The sequence below is a fragment of the Panulirus ornatus genome, chromosome 56 (genome assembly GCF_036320965.1).
Source record: "Panulirus ornatus isolate Po-2019 chromosome 56, ASM3632096v1, whole genome shotgun sequence".
Lineage (NCBI taxonomy): Eukaryota > Metazoa > Arthropoda > Malacostraca > Decapoda > Palinuridae > Panulirus > Panulirus ornatus.
Genome location: NC_092279.1, coordinates 25,811,007 through 25,832,897, shown reverse-complemented (window position 1 = coordinate 25,832,897; position 21,891 = coordinate 25,811,007). Strand labels below are relative to the sequence as shown.

The 21,891-nt window shown below is 46.7% G+C and overlaps 1 protein-coding gene across 4 annotated transcripts in view; it reads right to left on the bottom strand.

Annotated features, from left to right (window-relative positions):
- Unc-76 (fasciculation and elongation protein Unc-76) overlaps positions 1–21,891 on the bottom strand; it is a 130,041-nt gene that overhangs the window by 92,597 nt on the left and 15,553 nt on the right. For all 4 annotated transcript variants that reach the window (XM_071694141.1, XM_071694142.1, XM_071694143.1 and 1 more), the window contains exon 2: positions 10,107–12,890. In XM_071694141.1, coding sequence (XP_071550242.1) covers positions 10,107–12,718 — 2,612 coding nt within the window. In that variant the 5' untranslated portion in view covers positions 12,719–12,890. The remainder of the gene's footprint in view (positions 1–10,106; positions 12,891–21,891) is intronic.

The window sequence follows — 21,891 nt, the reverse complement described above, 5'->3', positions numbered from 1 at the left end:
TTTGTCATTACAAGCGTCCAAGACGCCTGTAATCACACGACAATCAACTGAAAGAAACTAAAACTCAGAAGCACACAAATGCAACCCGTCTTTAATAAGACGATCCACTCAAACTCGCGGCAGAAAACAAACACCGCTAAAATCATGGGGATCGACTCGAACGCTCGAGAGAACACAAATACCTGCAATTATACGACGTCCAACACAAGACCAACGCACCGCCAAACACACGAATGACGCTGGCATGTAATCACACGGAATCAAGTGCCTGAAAAGATCCATCGCGCCGGAAAACAAATGACAATCGACTATAAACAAAGGACGAGAGATTTTCGCGGGAAGCGTCCGAGCGGAGGATCAGCTGACCCGCCACCCGCCGCCACTTTCCTCCCCTCCAACACTAACAAGCCTTCACACGCTCACTGACAGGTGCTAAAAGACTTTATTTACCCACGGAGTCCTCTAGGGGCGCCTCGCTCACGCCAGGATGGTTAACCCCGCCACATTGGCCAAAGCGATGCATCCTTTGTGTGAATCAACGGCAAGAGGATAAATTCGTGACGATTCCATTAACGCGGAAAGTGAAATAAACTGTCACAAATCACAAGGATCTATAGTGACTTGGCATCGCTGTAACAAGTGATATGAATTGGCTGAAAATAAGAGGATATGTCCTGACTTGACGTCATCAATCGTACTCTCACACACTTCCGAAAACCGCACAATGGTAAGCATCCACAACAAATATAATAATAGACCAAATACCAATTCTAATTAAGAAAAAAAAAATAATACCTGTAGTTAGCAGCAGCAGCAACAACAGTGTATGCCACAACAGCACTCTACTGAAAGCAGGTACAGCTGAGGAAGCAGAAATACCATCTACCTATTGGTTGTTTAGCTCAAAGAACAAAGAACAAAGGATATTCACTTACAAACCAAACAGATTCCGAAAACTCAACTCACGATTTACAATATATTTACGAGTTGTAAATGTGGCCGGCTACTACACACCTCTGGCATTCCGACTTGTGTAAATCAATGTAAACTTGGTAAACCAATGTCGGGTAAACTACCCAAATCCTCCAGTAAGATACGGGTTCTCCCCATTTAAAGCACAAGTAACGAAGGAATCTCCTCCTTTATCCATTACTGGCGCAAAACTATACACCATCACGGTAGGCACGCCATGCGAGAAATCATTAGGCCATACATCGCGCTAAATTACTTAGGTCCCCCCTTATATTACGCGCTCCACGAATTCCCACTCATACTGCGCGAATGCTTTAATTTGTGGCCATAATGCTTTAGGTAGGATATGGCTCTCACATTGCGGGAAATCGTGAAACTTAATTTGATCTATTATGCAGAATCACCATATTTAACGTAATATATATTGGCCACATTTAATGCAATCTCGTTTTCCAATAATTCATTAATTCTACCGCAACCACCACAAGCTATCATGAAAATTATTTTTTTCCGCTGATATATATATATATATATATATATATATATATATATATATATATATATATATATATATATATATATATATATTGCAATCTTGAATTTCCTCTCCGATGAACGATATATTCTGAGTCCCATCACATGGAATTATCAGATCACTTTAGACAATACTTACACAAATATGTAACATTAAAAAAATCTTTCCAGTTCCCTAAAGTTAATATCTATATCAACATAACGTGACGTCACGGCCCCATATAACTACACAGACCTGGATTACTCGCCCCAATCGCTTATAACATACGACCATCTGTTTGTATGACCTCGGTAAGAAAGAGGCATATATGTACCCATGTACAGGAGATGTATATATGTATCTGTGTATAATACAAGTAATATGACCTCTCTATAAACACAAGCTTGAGCATTACTGTACGGTATACTACCACTACTACTGCTAATGATACAACTAACTACTTATCATCATTAGCGGTTTCTTCAATGAACTGCAACCAGAGACTGAGAAGTACAATACATACAATAATATAAACAGCGGGATTCTTAAATGAGGTGAGTGGGTGGCAAAGACAGTCTTTACAATTAACATAAAATACAGATGAACAAATACTGTACTGAATTATTGATGTCCACAATGGTTGGGTTGTGACTTCTCATCCAGCAGTAGGTGTGAGCTCGGATAGGCTCCAATATGGTTATGGTGTAGGACTGCAACTCGTGGACAAGGGATCTTTGGTGGCAAAGAGATGACGATGGCGGGGTTGGTGCTGGACTCTTGTCTCCCTATATCATGTTCTTCCACCTCTCGGCATCAAGTATATTCCTCTTCCACTCCCTCCACTTACAACCAGCACCACCGTCGTCCCCTCTCACCCTCACCCCGGGAACCACTCCATCTTTACTCCCCCCCTCCCTCTACTTCCCCCTACTTCACAACATCTCCACTCCATCATCTCCCACGTTCCCACACCTCTTTAAGAGCAGACTCATTACATCCCGCCCCCTTACCCATCACTCTCCACCACTTACCCCCCTTGCACTTCCTCCCTCTCCATCAAGTCTCCCACACGATCCTTCATCCCAGCCATCACATCTCCATCCCCCTATGTACCCCTCATACGACGCCATCACATCTCCATCACCCTATGTACCTCTCATACGACGCCATCACATCTCCATCACCCTATGTACCACTCATACGACGCCACAATCATCATCCTATCCTCCTAAAATTCCCCACCAGGGCATATCTACCTTGCTTTACCCACCCGCTTCCCCCACCCCCACATATACTCCCCCACTGCAACTATTCCCCCCCAGAAGAGCACGGTGGGTAGCTTGCTTTCAAATACACCATTCCCCCACCATCCCACCCCACCCACCCATCCCGGCCCGCCTCACTGGTACATAAACAAGACCCGCCCACTCACTTGCCTTGTTGCTGTTACAGCTGATCAATACATCCCGTCCCTGGCCCTCCCCGGGCAGGGCAGAGTCCTACAGCCTCCTACAAGCACTGCGACTCCAGCAGGATATAGTCCCGGCAGCCTCGGTGTCTCCCGTCCTTCAGGAGACACCACAGGAACACCGCAACATCCTGCGGTGGATAGTCGCCCTCAAGGACACACCTCAAATCCTTGAGCACAGCAGTGAGACCCCTATGTGTGATGGACTGGCCTACGACCAGAACCCTTCAGGCTCAAACTTAAAGGTCGTACCGTAGTGCTCAAGGGTCGTACCGTTGTGCTCAAGGGTCGTACCGTAGTGCTCAAGGGTCGTACCGTAGTGCTCAAGGGTCGTATCGTTGTGCTCAAGGGTGTACCGTAGTGCTCAAAGGTCGTACCGTAGTACTCAAGGGTAGTATCGCCCTTAACCAACCCAAATATCTCACGAAAACAAAGAAGAATATTCTAAGTGGTGTGACCTTACACCACCAGACCAAACGTACCCAGTATTGTAACCTAATGACTCCATTATAATATGGATGACAACATCAAAACGTAAAGTCTCCCTTTCCCATTTCGGTAATAATCCCTTCCTGTACAGGAACAACAGACCCCTATATAATGATATCATATCTACCTATCGACGAACTAAGCTTCTATATCCCGATACGCTATCTTACTGTATGACATAACCTCCTTTATAAACAGTAACTCACTGACTAAACCTCTTGCGTGGGATAATAGTGTCTTTACCTTACGTCTGTCCACTTCATTGTCTTACAATACCGTTGTAGTACATGTGATACGAGTTCAAACCTATCCACTATTCATTATTCGTAACTATCTGTCGCCATGAACCTCCAACAAACACGACCATTCCTTCACATACCCTACGGAGGCGCGTGAAAAGGTAAACAAACACATTCCCTTCGCATCTCCTAGGAGTCGAGGGAAGGTGAACAATCGCTCCTTCACATCTCTTAGGAGGAGTACGAAGGTAAACAAACACACATTCCTTCACATCTCGTGGGAAGGCTGACGAACATGGCCGTTCCTTAACATCCATAAGTTCGTGACAGGATATTGAGGGCTTCACGACCAGTAACCAAAGACTCCCACGCCATGATTATGCAAATGAGGGCCGTTTAAATGTTAAAGACAGGAAGTGGGGAAAACTACCACTAATTTGCACAGTAAAGAAATCATGGGGTGTGTTCGTAATTGGCGCATTCTGGACGCTTCCCAACGGGAAAACTAGAAAAACAAGAGAAGACGAGACGAAAACAGGACGAAAAGATGATGTCCACGTTTGGAAAAACAAAGTCGGGGGGTTAGTGGACGAAAAGTTAAGGTTTCAATAAACTTGGACGAAAAAACAAGAGGATAGAAAAAAAAAGTCAGCATGCTGCATAGACAAAAATGCATCAATCCCAGACGGAAACGAATAAAGATACGCCGGACGAAAATCGGCAGGTGTCGGACGAGCAGAAATACCGGACGAAATGACGAGGCGGTGAGCACACCAGCAGGACCACAGCAGGGAGTGATGATCATGGGTCAGAGATTATTTCCTGGAGGATGAAAACTTCTTGTGGACAAAAGACGAATAAAAATCTAACGGACGAAAACAAATAGGATCAAAGAACATTCCATATTCACATACGACACGTGAGATATTCACATATGAACACGTGAGATATTCACATATGACACGTGAGATATTCACATACGACACGTGAGATATTCACATACGACACGTGAGATATTCACATATGAACACGTGAGATATTCACATATGACACGTGAGATATTCACATACGACACGTGAGATATTCACATACGACACGTGAGATATTCAATAACATATTCCAACTTTAATTAATTCTCCAGTAAGAAGATCTCCTCCCCGGGTCAGTGGGCAGTCCCGGACGCACCAAGCTAACGACGCAATTAGTCAGCACTTCTATAATGTGTACGCTTCCGGAGGGTCACGAGGGATGAGGTGGGTATGAGGTACGAGGCAGTCGGTGTGCGGGACACATAAGTAATGAGGCCAATGAGGAGGCGGACGTACAAGATATAGAGGTAGGGAGACTTCTCCTGAGGGTAGTCTACACGAAGACATACATGAGGGAGTATGACCTATGGGGGAGGAATCTAAAACCCTCTGAGCACAAAGGAATGACCTCCTTAATTTCACCTTTGACCCCCCGGGCCCTCACGTCCGGTAGTGAGGCAATGTGCTAATGTAGCCCCACTCGATCCCATCTTGAAGTTTTGTGACAGCCAGACCGGGAGAGTCTATCAACACGGGTGTGGGTGGTGAGGAACCTGAGAACACTGAAATATATAAAGAAACTCTCGCTCTTTCCCCAGACATGAACGAGTAATGTGTACAGAGGAACTGACATTCTTATAAGCTTAGGAGAGACTATCTATTTCTTAAAGTAGACGTATCATGTATGATATCTTTTTCTAAAGATGGATTTTCCACAAGGATCTGCCATATTGGTTTCTCAGTGAGGTATATTTTGGACCCTCATCTCCATCTTCGGTCGGATATGAGAGGCTCTGGAGACAGGTGACGCAGAGGCCTGGGGTGGGGCATGTGTGTGTGTGTGTGTGTGTGTGTGTGTGTGTGTGTGTGTGTGTGTGTGTGTGTGTGTGTGTGTGTGTGCGTGTGTGTGTGTGGAGGGGGGGATAGGTGTGGGTGTGTGTGTGACTGTGGAGGGGGGGGGGGATAGGAGGTGTGTGTGTGTGGGGGGTAGTGGGGACTGGGCCTGGTGGGGGTGTTGGTGGCACAAGGGAACGGCACCAAATAAAGCTGTTGAACTGGAAGGCCAATTTCCCGTGCCGGTTGGGGTCATGCCTATTAAGATACCCAGCAGACCGTTCCCTCCCTCGCATCATGCACGCCATGTCTCCAGCAGGTCTTGTCTCCCGTCTCCCTCACGTAGGGCGCGGGTGTGTCTCCCTCAAGTAGGGCGCGGGTGTGTCTCCTTCACATAGGGCGCGGGAGTCTCCCTCACGTAGGGCGCGGGTGTGTCTCCCTCAAGTAGGGCGCGGGTGTGTCTCCTTCACATAGGGCGCGGGAGTCTCCCTCACGTAGGGCGCGGGTGTGTCTCCCTCACGTAGGGCGCGGGATAACATGAGGAAATCACCTTTAAACGTTCGGTCAAATGCCAGGCCCATCACAACCGAGGGTCGTAACGCCGTGCTCATGCGTCGTACCCTCGTGCTCAAGGGTCGTCCCTAACCCGTGTTCAAGGGTTGTATTAAGGGCCATCACGCCGTGCTTAAGAGTTGTAAAACCGAGCTCAAGGGACGTCACGTCGTGCTCAAAAGGTCGTAACATCGTGTTCAAGGGTCATATAACCTTGTGCTCAACGGTTGCATCGAAGGTCGTGCACAAGGGTCGTCACATTCACCGTGTTTCCCAGTGATCTCACTATGTAAAGTGGTCTGTACCGGTGCATTGTGTTTTCAACTATTCCTCGTCTGGATACACACCGACAACGCATTCCAGTGAGAGTATGGGCTGCAGTAGTCTGTGAAGTAAGACCATATAGTCTGTGCCAATACAATGTCCTCCCGCACACAACAGGTCTGTGCCGCTAAATTCGTCTGTGTTTCCTTAGCAAAGTCTGTGCGTGTTGTTACTCCATATCAATAAAATGAAACTCTTTCACTGTCTGAAAAGTAGCTATATCAATATATAAAATACTAACGAAAATTCGTAACGCCGAGTTGACGTTTTCTGTGGGTTAGCGCCCTCTGCCCCAGGAAACAGACAATGGGTAGACTACTGTGCAACCCACTGAAATCATGGGAAGGTATGCGAGAGGTAAAAGAGAGACAATGCGAAACTCAGTAACGTCGTTAAGGTAGGTTATGCTATACTCTACTGTAATAAACTAACCCATATCATCACTCAACTGGGAAGTTAGTCATTTCTAAAAGAAATACAGAACGGCAGAATCACAGAAAACTGCAATCCTGTTGTAAATCAGCAAAACAGAAAATGGGCAAATATTACCAGAAAATGGGCAAATATTACCAGAAAATGGGATACCTATGTCATAAAGTTATTGAAATGGGTTTTTGAAATCAATAGATAGAATTACATAGACACACAAGCCCAAGGTCCAAGCGAGGTGGTCTGATGTGTGTGTGTGTGTATGTGTGGGTGTGTGTGTGTGTGTGTGTGTGTGTGTGTGTGTGTGTGGGGGGGGGGGGGGAGGGGGAGGAGGAGGAGGAAAAAACAGTGGAGGGAAGGGGTTAAACAGCAAAGGTTCTCCCCATCCTCCCTCCCACACAAATCGGACAGAAAACAGGTAGAAAAAAATACCTTGCAGGATTAGTAAGCCTGAAGGAAATCTTTACAGGAAAGTTATGAGGTAGAATGAGCTTTGATACGTCTGGCAGCCCATCACCAAGGTCATGCATCCCCTCACGTTTTGTTACCCAGACAACATCAAGGGTAAACATGAGCTCCAGCCTCTCTCACCTTACCATGCCTAAATCAATCCTGATGATGAAGAATGATACAACAACTCTTACTTACTCTCCCCAAGCAGGTGACATGGGTTAGTCAACGTTGGTATGCTAGAGCAACATGGCCAGGGAGAGATCACAGTGGTCAAGAAGGTAACATGATATACCACTACGTTATTAATGGCTGATGACATGAATTATTCAATACGGGAGACTGACAAGTGAAGATCAAGCTTAATTTTTGAAGATATTAAGGATCAGCGCTGCTCTTAACATCATTTTCTAGGAGCTTATTCCACGCATCAATAATGTTGCTGGTAAGGATATATTTCGTACACTCTACAGTAAGTTTTAGTTCATTTTCTCACGTCGGCAATGCTGGCGCGCTACTGTAAAGAATTGTTCGATATCGACGTAGCTGAATCCTTGAAGTATTTTCAAACAATCTAATAATTTGTCTCGGAGGCGCCTCTTGCTTAAGGGAGAACAAGTTTAATTCTCGCAGTCTCTCCTCATATGGTCCGTTACGCATGGAGGGAATCAATTAAGTTGCTCGGTGCTGCACTGCTTCCAAATTAAGAATATTCTTACTTAAGTAGAGGGGGACTGCACTGCATATGTAAGTTATGGTCTAACCAAACTTAGGTACAGTGGCGATATCAAATCTTTGAATGTGCACGTAAAGTCTCTATTTATAAATCTTAACATCCTATTTGCTTTCTTAGCAGCTTCACTGCCATGCTGGGAGAATTTGAAGTTACAGGAGACAGTGGCCCTTAAATCTCTGATACTAGGGGTGTACTTTTATATTGTGGCCCATCAGTTCATAATCAAGTCTTGTGTTTAGGTTTCCTACTAGGAACATCTCACATTCATTGACGTTAAATGGCATTTGCCATTGACTAAACCATTCAGCGATTTGATCTAGAGCCTCATCTCATATGGCCATGCCGATCTTTGTGTCATTTGCAAATCGAGTCACTAGGTAGGTCATTGAGCCCTACGTCAACGTTGTTATATAAATGGTGAACAGTAGAGGCCCAAGTACGGCTCCCTGGGGAACGCCACTAGTAACGGGTGACCACAGGTGATGATTCACCATTCAATACGACCCTGCTTCCTATCACGTCACCAGGTTTATCCATCCAATTTCCTGAGCAACCAGTAATTCCCAAGGCACGGACTTTGTGCAATCAGTTTAACGTGGGGGGAACTTTGTCGAATGCTTTCTGGAAGTCCAGAAATAGTATAGCTATTGTTTTGGTCTTGTCGTGGGTCTGTAAGGTATGATCTGCGCCTTCTAAAACCATGCTGTGCATTACTAAAACCATGCTGTGCATTACTAAAACCATGCTGTGCATTACTAAAACCATGCTGTGCATTTCTGATCAGGCTCTGCTGCTCCTGATTGGCTACCACTTAATCTCTAATAATCGACTCCATAAGTTTAGATATAATTGATGAGCAGGTAACAGGACGGCAATCACCAGACAATTCGCGACTTCCCTTTTTGAATAGAAGAGTGACGTCTGCCATATTCTACCTTTGAGAGATATATTGAAAATATGGTTATGGGTTCGGCAATTACGTGTTTGACGTTTTCAATCACGCGTGGATAGAAACCATCAGGACCTGGGCTTTTATTAGTCTTCAACCTGTGGATTTGTGTTGGTGCTTCTCTAACTATGACGGTAGATTCCTGTATCGGGTGAATGCTATCTATCACTCTCTCAAAATTCGTGTCACTGGTATATAGCATAAAACCAAAACTAAAACACTTTTTCAGAGTTAATGCTATTCCACTCCTTACTTGTTTCTTGTCATTGATATATCTATACAATCTTTTAGGATTTCTATTACTATCTCTTGCAATACTCGCTTCGTATTTTTTCTTGGCTTGTTTGACAAGAATGTTCACTTGTCTTCAGATTATGTGATTCTACGAGGCAATATTTGGGACACTGTCTGATAACTTAAGGTTATAGTGCTCATTTCTGCGCCCATAGCACTGGTGGTGGTTTCATTGTTTCTGTCGTGCATGGGAATGAATGTGACTTGGTGCATAAACTGATGCTTAAAACTAGCCCATAAATCCTCTGGGCATGAACCAACAAGGGCGAGACTGAAGCGTCGGGCAGCCAATCAAATCCCGCCCTTTTAAAGTAAGGGGTAACGGTACTGGTTTTAGGGGAGTCGGGTTTGATATTCATGACGAACCTAATCATGTTATGATCGCAAGTGCCTACATGTTCTCCAGCACGAGAATTAGTTACTAAGAACTCCTGAGATGCAGGAACTAAATCAAGTATCTTAGCTTCCCTCGTCTGCTCGGCGGAGGTTTGGTAGCGAAAATTGTCTTCGACAAAGTTGATAAGTCAAGCAGATTCCCTCTCTACACCTGAGATAGTTTGCCAGTTGTCTTATTCTGTATTGCTCGCTGTAAAATCTCCTTCACAATATGACAGTGTCAATATCTTTTGGCTGACTACTAGGGCGTCTGTAAAGTTTGGAAGATTGTGTGCTAATCTGAACACACGAGAAGAAGGAGTTAGCGGTAGGCCTAGCGAATGTAGCGAGGATGAGAGCATTGCCATCCCCGGGAAGGCCGGCATGGGAGGCGTTATAAAGATGTTAGTGTGAGTGGAGGAGACTAATGGCAGCGGCGGCAGTAGTACTCACCTGGCGTGGTCAGCGTCCAGCAGTTCCTGTACCTCCTGCGGCAGGTGGGGAAGAGGGTCGTGTCCTGTGTCGTGACACGAGCAGTAGCACATCTCCCCATCTCCATCACTCTCCGCGGGGTTGCTTTCCCTCTCACCCTCACTCTCCCCAGGGTTGCCTTCCCTCACACCTAAGTCGCTCTCCCTCGAACTGGCTTGGGACGAGGGGGCTTGCCGGCTGTGGTTGAGGGCGTCCGAGTGGCCCTCGACAGCGCCGGACCCGGGTGCTACCGTGTTCTCCTCAGTAACCTTAGAGCCACTTTTGTTGTGAACTTCTAGCTCGTCTGTCTGGGTCTGGCCCGGGTCTACCACATGACTGCCACTTTTGGCCGTCCTGTCCTTACACTCACACGTACACAGGATGTTCTTTTTGATCCAGTCTTCGTCCACTTTCCTACTAAGGGGCGTCGCGTCCTCCTTACCCTGCTCTTCATCTCCATGACTCCTAACATCCGTGGCGTCCTCGTCCTCTACACCTGCGTCCTCAGTGATACCAGGATGACCACCCTCTGTTACCCCAGCCTCGGCCATGAGGGTCCCCAGGGACGTGACTGGGCCGACACCATCGTAACAGTTATCCTGGGGCCATGAGTCCCCACGGACGTGGTCATCCACCCACAGGGGATTAGTCTCAACCAAGGGCGGCGGGATGCTGTAGTAGCCGCTGTCAGTGTCCTCACGATGGTAGTCTCCCGCTGTGTCAGAGGAGCTGCTGCTGTAAGGAGACTCGGCCCTCGTGTACTGCTCCAGCTTGGTCTGTGTGGCGCTGTACACGTCCGACAGGAAGCTCTTCCCCTTGCTGACGAACTGGGCGAGTTTCCTTCTGACACTGCGAGTCCTGGTCAGCTCCCCAGCCCCGTCCTCCTCCTGCAGGGCCTCCGTCGGGCACGGAGGGGAGTGGGTTGTGTCGGGTTCCACGTCAGCGGAAGCGGTCCCCGCCGCCCCCGCTGATGAGGTTTGCAAGGTGGTGTTGGTAGTGTGGTCGCTGGCTGACTCAGCCTCGGTGTCGCTGCTCGCACCAATCTCGTCCACACCTTCGCTCTTGGATGTGTTCTTGATGACCAACGTACTGTTGTTGTACGTCACCAGTCGCGTCTGGACGCTGATCTTGTAGAACTCGCGATCATCCTCGGCCTTATCTGCCTCGCACACGTCTTTATCGTCGTCTACGACCGCCGGTCTGACGCCGTCCGCTGACTTCTGAACGTTGCCGTCACTCACTCGCTCCCTCACCTTCTGCAACACATCGCACGCGGACGGTAGAGTCACGACCTCCGCTTTAGGCGTCATCTTGGGCGACCTGTGTTTACCATCCGCCGGCCGTGTCGACGTCTGCTGGTTGCCAACCTTGCAAGGGTAAGTGTCCTCGTTTACGTCAGGCTTTTTACTGGGTTCAACGATCGTAGTCGTCTTGGACGACGTCTTGCGCTCTGGTTTACGATCGAATTGTTTCTTTCCGTTGGTGCCGCCGTGGTTGGTGTGTTCAGGCGACCTCCTGGCGGGAACGCAGGTCGCCGCTTGAGGGGACGTTTTGTTGCGTCCTGGCGTCCGGCCACCCACCTGTGAGGCGGAACCTGCCTGCTTTTGCCTCTCCTCCACTGAGGGTCTTGAAGAGCAGGTCACCCCACCAGTCTGTTCCTGCTGAGTAGACGAACGTCCCGCGTCGGTGGGACACGAAGGCATCTCCGACGGTAAGGAGGAACCTCGGAAGATGGGAGGGTCATCACGGTCCTTATCCACCGTCTCGGGCACGTTCTCCTGCTGTTGCTTCTCCGTGGAAGCATCGTCGTCATCCCTGGCCTGTCCATCCTCCTTCCTCACACCACCACTGATGATGGTGGATCGCCTCACGTGCGCCTCCCTCTTGATAACCTCGCCATTCTTCCCCGGGCTGACGTCCCTCCTCCGTGTGGGTTTCATATGGGCGTCGCTGACACCAGTTTTACGGCCGCCGCTCAGATGTTTATCGTCGCTACTGTTCTTCTCCTGCGGGCTCCTGCGGCCACTCTTCAGGGGACTCCGGTCCAGAGTCTTGTTACTGGCGGGATGCTCAGGTCGGCCGAAGCTTTTGTTCGAATCCATCTTCGAAAGACGTTCGAAAACATCTGATTTTCTGCTGTTGTCGGAGGCGAAGTGGTGGTTCCCTCTCTTATCGCTCCTGCTGCTAAGGTTCGAGGACTTCCCCGGGCTGGACTCTCGCCTTCTTGTGTTCTTGGGAGGACTCTGGCCCACCTTGGCCTCCAGCATGTTATCCCCGACATTACTCATCTTCAACATGGAACTGGACGTCTGGCGCTGGAAAGACTTGAGGGCCTTGTCCAAGTCGCTCTTTTTCCGTCCCCGAGTCTTGCCCCTCAGGTCCTGGCCGGGCGATGTCCCCTTCTCCAGCTCCTCCGTCAAGGATTTGGACATCGGGGAAACACCTAAGACACTCTTGGTCGTCTTATGGGTCGAGACGTCGGAGGCAAGACGTTTGAGGAGCTCGTGGTTGCGTCTCTCGTGGTCCATCTTGGCGTGTGCAGGGCGGTGCGTCGGGCCCATCAGGGGGCCGCGGTTGTCCCGTCGGCTTCCCATCGTCCACCGACGCGAGGCACCGTCGAACGTCGGCTAACCACAACACACCACACCCGAAGGTGAAGCTAGCGTGAGCACAAGTTCCTTCTATGGTTGATGTGGCCTCACATGTCCGTACCTCACTCACCACCTCACTAGCCACCAAATAATCTCTCACTATTATTTCCAGGACCTGTAAAACAAACCAAAGTCCTTCACATACAACAGAACACTTCTATATTCCTAAATCCACAAGTGTGACCAGCCAGTGTGACGCTCCAGCCAGTAAAACACTTCAGGCAATGTGACACTCCTGGCAGTGTGACACTCCAGGCAGTGTGACGCTCCTGCAGTAAGACACTTCAGGCAGTGTGACACTCCTGGCAGTGTGACACTCCAGGCAGTGTGACGCTCCTGCAGTAAGACACTTCAGGCAGAGTGACACTCCAGGCAGCGTGGCGCTACTGTCTGTGTGACACTCCAGGCAGTGTGACGCTCCTGGCAGTGTGACGCTCCTGGCAGAGTGTACACGGTATGCTTGAGGGTGATAGCTGCTTTTTTTCCTTCTTTTTTTCCCTGTCTGCCAGAGGAGGTTTCAGGACTCGGTACCCTTCACGCCCTCCGCCTCCACATACTGTAATCCGCAGCAAGCCGAGCGTGGAACCCGGCCAGACGAGCAGCCAAGTGCTGCCGCAGAGTGGTAGTGGGGGCGTGTAAGTGGGCTAGTTGTGAGGAACATCCAGTGTCCACACACGACTACCACCTCACAACCATGTCATCTACCTTTACTGCTACCGTCCCTCAACCAAACCCCTACCATCACTACTGTCGCCCCCCTCACAATCACAATTCACTACTGTCGCCCCCCTCACAATCACAATTCACTACTGTCGCCCCTCACAATCACTGCTGCTCCTGCCAACCATGCTTCTACCTTCACTACCTCATTACACCACCCCCGCCCCATCTACAATATCTACACACCTTCGATGATTGTATCCTCACCCCCTGTATACTGAGCACATCTCACAAGCCTCACATCACCACCATCCCCGCACCTTAACACATCTCACAAGCCTCATCCTCCTCACACACCTCATAACATCATCACCATCGCATCTTAACACACTTCACAAGTCGTCCTCAAGTTCCACTCGACGAAACAGCATGTCTCCCCCCCTCACCACCACCACCCTGGGCTGCACCATGAGCCAGCCCATCATCGCTCCTCACAACGAAGCTTCAGTCGTCCTCCAGTCTCTCTTAATTCCTAGAGCAACACGGCGCGTTCTTTGAACACGACGATACAACTCTTGAACATGACGGCACAACTCTTGAAGACGACGGTACCACTCTTGAACACGACGGATACAACTTTTGAACACGACGGTGCGACCCTTGAACACGACGGATACAACTTTTGAAAACGACGGTGCGACCCTTGAACACGACGGATACAACTTTTGAACACGACGGTGCGACCCTTGAACACGACGGATACAACTTTTGAACACGACGGTGCGACCCTTGAACACGAGGGACAACCCTTGAACACGACGGCACAACTCTTGAACACGACGGCACAACCCTTGAACACGACGGATACAACTTTTGAACACGACGGTGCGACCCTTGAACACGACGGCACAACCCTTGACCACGACGGCACAACCCTTGAACACGACGGTGCGACCGCTTGGTGCAATGGTCAGACCTTCGACCCGACCCTATGGAGTTTGGTCAAAGGCCATATCTGTCATACAACAAGGGTCGTAACGTCGCGCTCAAGAAACCCCTCAACCCATGCATGATCTCATGAGGTCGTGGGTCGCTCAGTGTAAAGGTTACGGAAATGTGTGTGGTTTGCTGTTCTTGGACTTACACACGTCTCACCTGGTGTTACGTCAGGCAGGATAATAGCGTCACAGCACCGTCACACACACCCCAGGGCTTCCTCTACACTCACAAGAGCTTCAACACCAGACGTGACGCATCCCAACCAATTATGATTATGACAAAACCTTTACATGTTTCTCATGGACTACAGACTTGGTTTGTATAATGCCATTAACCAACTAATTATGATTTAAAATGACTTGTTAATGAACTTAACCTAATTAAACATTCACCGGTAATCATCGTCCAATTAGATTGAGAGTGAAAAGCTTGACATACTGCCAGATACTGCTTACGTAACCAGGGGTTTAAATTACTTCATACAAAGGGGTAACGTGAGACACATCTTCCTCAGACCCTGTCTACCGGCAACCACCACTGGAGTACGACACTTCCAGCCTGACGACAGAAAGCAGCTGCGTTGTTACCAGCCCTACGATTCACGGGGATACCTGACATTTTAACTCTCGTGAGTCTACTTAGCAAGTCAGTAAAGCTTTAATCACATAAATACGGCCAAACAAGTGGTTAGGGTCGTACCCTTAAACAAGACCCTTAGCACTGATGACGCGGCCCTTGGGGAAGGTTGGAGGCCAAGCATCACACCAGAGGGTTGTACGGTCGTAGTCCAGGCGCTTACTCCACATCATGAGTCTGAATCTAAATAATCCAGCCATTACGAATATCCAGAATCGGTTTTTTTTTTAACTTTTTGACAAAAAACCAGCTTACGCAGCCCGAACACCGCGCCCCACCACTCACCATCACCAATGATTTTAACCTACACTTGACTCTAGCCATGTATGTATGACGGACCCGGCCGAGCTCGCTGGTCCAGGCCGAGGGGCAACATTTATCACCAGTCTGCACACTCACTCAGTCATGTTCCCTTCAGCAGGCTATCGGGGGCAGGTCCTGCACTAGTTCTCTAGCTCCTTTCCAAGTACGCGAGGGAGCGCCATTTCCAACACGGTAAAGTGATCAAATCTTTTTTTTTATTAAACATTCACTTTACGTTCGATTGTTTGGTTTGGTTTGGTTGACTTAACCTGTATCGAGTTAGGGTAGGTGTATAAATGCGAATATAAAGTAAAAAAATAAAGAAGTATTCACATATTTCCAAAAAATAAAGAAGTATTCATAGACTTCCAAAAAAGGTCCTCCGCCCTAGCACACTTCCTCCGCCGGCGGGCGGCGTTGGTTCCCATCCGCCACAGTTCGGCGCAACCCGCCAGTCTCGCCTCCGGCTTGAATGTTTACACATCCCCTACAGATGGCCGAGATTCCCGCCATCTCTCACCTAGCCATCTACAACGGTGCAACACCGGAATAACATATAACTTATCACTAATTACTGTACATTACAATAAGTTACACTGGAACACTATATAACCTAGCCTTCACTTCAAAAACCCGGATTCACAGGGTTGTCTCAAGTAAATTCGATGGGAACCTTGCTTAAAAAGTAAATCTTCCAGCCCATTTTATCTAACAGGACAAAATGAAAATTCTTATACCGTTTCAATAGGACTGCTTATAAAGGACGCATCCATTCAAGATTGATGTACCCATAATTCACATCTCGAAGAATGGTCTCTAATGCCTTATGTGTCCTCTCGTAGCACGGTTTAGGCACTCACCGTCGTAAATGTCAGGACTTTGGCCATTTTCTTTTCTTTACGAGATCTGCGGGTTGTCATAGCCCGCTGGATCAGATGACCTACAGTGCAATGTGGCCATAGGCACTGTGGAATTGCAATACTTTACGATGTTCATCCAACGTTACAATGACTGACGGTACGTGTAGCTCTGCCCTACGGTACAGGGCCACAGTAAACCGAGTGACGGTACGATATAACAAACCAGTCAACCACGGTACAAGTACAATAAATAACCAAACTCAACAAAAACACTTCCCACATCCTTCACCAAACTACTTCACACTCACACACCTGGGATCCACGATCAGGTCCACGGTACAATATTACACGATAGTATGTGTAACCTCCAGCCGACGGTACGTGTAACACCAGCCGACGGTACGTGTAACACCAGCCGACGGTACGTGTAACACCAGCCGACGGTACGTGTAACACCAGCCGATGGTACAAGGAGACTAAATCCAGGGCGGGTCGAGCACCAGACACTGCTGGCCACATCCTGTCTGACTAAAAACACTTACGTGAACACTAACATTAGAAACCACCTCCCTTCCTGACGTGAACATTAACATTAGAAACCACCTTCCTCGCTGACGTGAATATTAACATTAGAAACCACCTCCCTCCCTGACGTGAATATTAACATTAGAAACCACCTTCTTGCCTGACGTTAACACTAACACTACAAACCACTTCCCCTCCTGACATGAACACTAACATTAGAAACCACTTCCTTGCCTGACGCTAACACTAACATTAGAAACCACTTCCCTACCTGACGTGAACACTAACATTAGAAACCACTCCCTGATTTAGGTGTACACTAATATCAGAGACCACTTCTCTGCCTTTCGTTAACACTTAAAATCAAAAACCACTTTCCAAACTTATGGTAACATTTAACATTAGAAACCATCATCCTACCTTGTGAACAATAACTAGAAACCACCTCATTGCCTTTACATGGACACCAGCATGAAAAACCACTTCAATTTCTTACTAAAAACTATTAAAAACCATATCCCTGCCTTACTAACTTGTCTTAGTGAACACCAATATTAGAAAACCTTCCTGTCCTCTAGCAGTAGATACCATCCTCCTGTCTAACATTAGAAACCATCTCCCTGCTTCACTGAACACTAACATTGGAAACCACCTCCCTGTCTGACGTGAACACTAACATTAGAAACCACCTTCCTGCATTAGGTGAACACTAACATCAGAAACCAATTTCTTGCCTTACGTGAACATTAACTTTAGAAACAATTTCTTGCCTTACGTGAACACTAACTTAAGAAACCAATTTCTTGCCTTACGTGAACACTAACTTTAGAAACCAACTTCTTGCCTTACGTGAACACTAACTTTAGAAACCAATTTCTTGCCTTACGTGAACACTAACTTTAGAAACCAATTTCTTGCCTTACGTGAACACTGACTTTAGAAACCAATTTCTTGCCTTACGTGAACACTATCATTAGAAACCAACTTCTTGCCTTACGTGCACAATAACTTTAGAAACCAATATCTTCCCTCACGTGAACACTATCATTAGAAACTAATTTCTTGCTTTACGTGAACACTATCATTAGAAACCAATTTCTTGCTTTACGTGAACACTATCATTAGAAACCAATTTCTTGCCATACGTGAACACTATCATTAGAAACCAATTTCTTTGCCTTGCAGCATGAGGCCAACTCCGACATGAAGGACACTATTACAGAAGCACTTCCCTACCTGGCCTGACGTCATCTGGCCATGACCGGGGAGGGAGAGAGAGAGAGAGAGAGAGAGAGAGAGAGAGAGAGAGAGAGAGAGAGAGAGAGAGAGTGTAGGGTTGCGTAGGGTCAACAAAGGGTCATGGAAACAGAATTGGGTTCCATCTGCCAAGTGGCCGCTGTTAGCCATCGTACGTCTGAGAGAGAGAGAGAGAGAGAGAGAGAGAGAGAGAGAGAGAGAGAGAGAGAGAGAGAGAGAGAGAGAGAGAGAGAGAGAGCTGGCAGGATAAGGAAGGAAGCAATTTAAAGGCCATCAATGGGAGAGGAAGGGGGGTGGGTCATGCACCTCTCCCACACTCTCACCTGGGAGAGGAGAGGAGCCCTCCCAGGCTGCACTGAGAGAAACTTGTTTGCTAAAGCCATTCAATTCACAGTGTCCGCTTTACGCGTTCAAGCGTCCGTTACACACTCTCTCTCTCTCTCTCTCTCTCTCGAGCGTCAACTTTCACGTTATCTAAGCGCCCGTTTTAACCCCCCCTTTGACCACCTTGGGTATGATGAAGGTGTGACGTATGAACCTGACCCCACACTAAAGTTTACGACACCTTCATTAATGGCGTCCCCAGCAACACACGGGGCCAGCGTCAGCTCGTAGAGCGACAGGTACAACCGCTAAATTTAGCGCGACTTGATAAGCCTTGTCAAGTGTCCGTTATTTCCGATCAACATAAAAATGTCTCAGCTGCGTGAACATACCACCACCGAGTTCATCACTCTCATAAAAGTATCTGCTACAAACACACACTGAAGACCACGCTGGAGTCACTAAATTGGCCACTAAATCCATTATTAAAGTCTGCGCTCCATCCGCTAAAGTGAGCGCTACACCCACTAAACCGTCCGCTACACCGGGGTTCCCGCCCGCCGTCATAGCCATAACCACACACTTCCTCTGACGTCATCATACTGTAAACCGCCATGGGATGAGCCCAGCTGGCAAGACAGTGCTAAGCCGCATTACACAAGATGGTCGCAAGCCCCGCCGTAGAGACAAGTAACCTTAGCCTTTACGAGCCTGAAGGTTCTGGATGCACACAAGTGGAGTTCGCCTCTCTGGGACTGGACAGATTTGCGGGAAATTTCGCCTAATTCTGGACATGACGTTGGTCATGATATTTCCTCCAAGCGAGACTCCGTCTTCGATCTAGGAAAAATTTCCTCACGAGGCAAAAATATCCCCACAAAAATATCCCAGAACAGGTTATCGCAAGATAAAATATCCAGCAAATATTACTACATCATACTAAATACTCAGAAAATATATTTACGTCCCGTAAACAATCCTGTATTTGTTTCATAATGAAAAATAACCTGTAAATATTCTTAAGTCATGTTAAACATCCCTTTTTTTGTATAACATAAATCGCAAATTCTATTTAATGCAAAATATGTGGTATTTTACACGTAACATAATTTTACCTTAGAATATATTTTACACGTAACATAATTTTACCTTAGAATATATTTTACACGTAACATAATTTTACCTAATTTTACTTTAGGATATATTTTACACGTAACATAATTTTACCTAATTTTACTTTAGGATATATTTTACACGTAACATAATTTTACCTTAGAATATATTTTACACGTAACATAATTTTACCTAATTTTACTTTAGGATATATTTTACACGTAACATAATTTTACCTTAGGATATCTTCTAAGCGTTTGTTCTGCCAAACTCTAAAGATGAATATCCTTACGTATTCAACTTATCCTGGATATATTCTTAGTAATGTTAACTATTCCGACATTAGATCTCTAAACTGAGCAACAGAACTTAATCATTTAAACATAAAACGAAAATAATTATTGTCCATCAATTTATTATTTTCCATATTTATTCGCAGTTTCCCGCATACCGAGGCAGCGCCAGGAACACACGAAGAATGGCCTCATTCGCTAACATCCACTGTCTAGCCTTCTTGTATGATGCATCGAAGCTAAAGCCCCCAGATATTTCAGTGCTTTCCCCTGACCACTTCTAATGCCCCCTGATAGCACGTCTTTCACTGTGTACCACTCGCTCCAATTTGCACTATCCCGTACACGCCTTACACCCTCCTGCATGTTCGAATCCCGACCCAAAAACCATCTTTCATCCCATCCTTCCACCCAAACGTTCTTCCCTCCACTTCCTCCATGTAAGCTCTTACTTATCCTCTCCCCCACGTCCTCTCCATTTCAGCTACCCCACTACTGCTCCCCCAGACATACTCCTCTCACAGCCACACTACTCTCTTACCACAGTACTTCTTTCCATCAACCCTACTCCCTCAAAATATAGTCCTCAAATATTTCAATTTCAACAGCCATCTTCCTCCACACTGTTTCATCTAAGCCCCCAAAAGAGAGAGAGAGAGAGAGAGAGAGAGAGAGAGAGAGAGAGAGAGAGAGAGAGAGAGAGAGAGAGAATAATATATATATATATATATATATATATATATATATATATATATATATATATATATATATATATATATATCCCTGGGGATAGGGGAGAAAGAATACTTCCCACGTATTCCCTGCGTGTCGTAGAAGGCGACTAAAAGGGGAGGGAGCGGGGGGCTGGAAATCCTCCCCTCTTGTTTTTTTTTTCTAATTTTCCAAAAGAAGGAACAGAGAAGGGGGCCAGGTGAGGATATTCCCTCAGAGGCCAAGTCCTCTGTTCTTAACGCTACCTTGCTAACGCGGGAAATGGCGAATAGTTTGAAAGAAAGAGAAAGATATATATATATATATATATATATATATATATATATATATATATATATATATATATATATATATATATATAATTACAATCATATTTTAAGGAAAACGTGGACATATATAGCAAAGAAAATGGAGGTATGAATCAGCTATGGCGAAAGAACTTCCGCTTGCGCCAGTGAGGCACCAACGGAGCATCGGGTTGCGCAACTCCGGCATCAAAACAGCTTCGACGTGCGCAATTCAGGCATCATAAGGGCATCATCATCTTGAGCTGCTCGGGCGCCATAACAGGAGAATGGAATCCTCCCAGAAGAGGAGCTGGATCCCTTATAAAGACCAGCGCTGGACCTCATGGTTCAGTCACCTATGGTGGGAGGGACGGGCCTCACGGACCACCACTGCTGACCCACACGGGCTGCCGCGAACACCTTAACCCGTTTTAGCTCAACTAACCAAATTATCGACCACAGTCACCAGGAAGTCTGGTGAACAGCCTTCGCGAACATTAAGTGATCATTGGTAATCATTCTACTCCAGTTAATAGACAAGATATAACAGATATTTCTGATATTTGCTCATTTTTGGCAAAAAGAAAAAATATCTATCGTCTCTTTCTTCCTAATCTATATCTATCTTGTAAACGCTCTCTTTTATCGCCGTCTATAAAAGCTGTGTCGGACCTAAATTTCAAGAGGAATTCTTATCTTTCGGGCGTATTTCTTTTTTTTTTTTTCCTTCAGGTCTTGCGAAACTAATGTGCAATATAACACGCCCCCATTATAACTTTGTTGTATCCTAAACACAACCCAACTCTGTGGGAGAGGGAGCTTGAAAGCTGTGCTGATGTTGCGACACACACACACACACACACACACACACACACAAACATACATACACACACAAACATACATACACACACACACACACAAACATACATGCACACACACACACATACACACACACACACACACACAAACATACATACACACACAAACATACATACACACACACACACTCACACACACACACACACATACACACACACACACACACACACACACACACACACACAAACATACATACACACACAAACATACATACACACACACACACACACACATACACACACAAACAT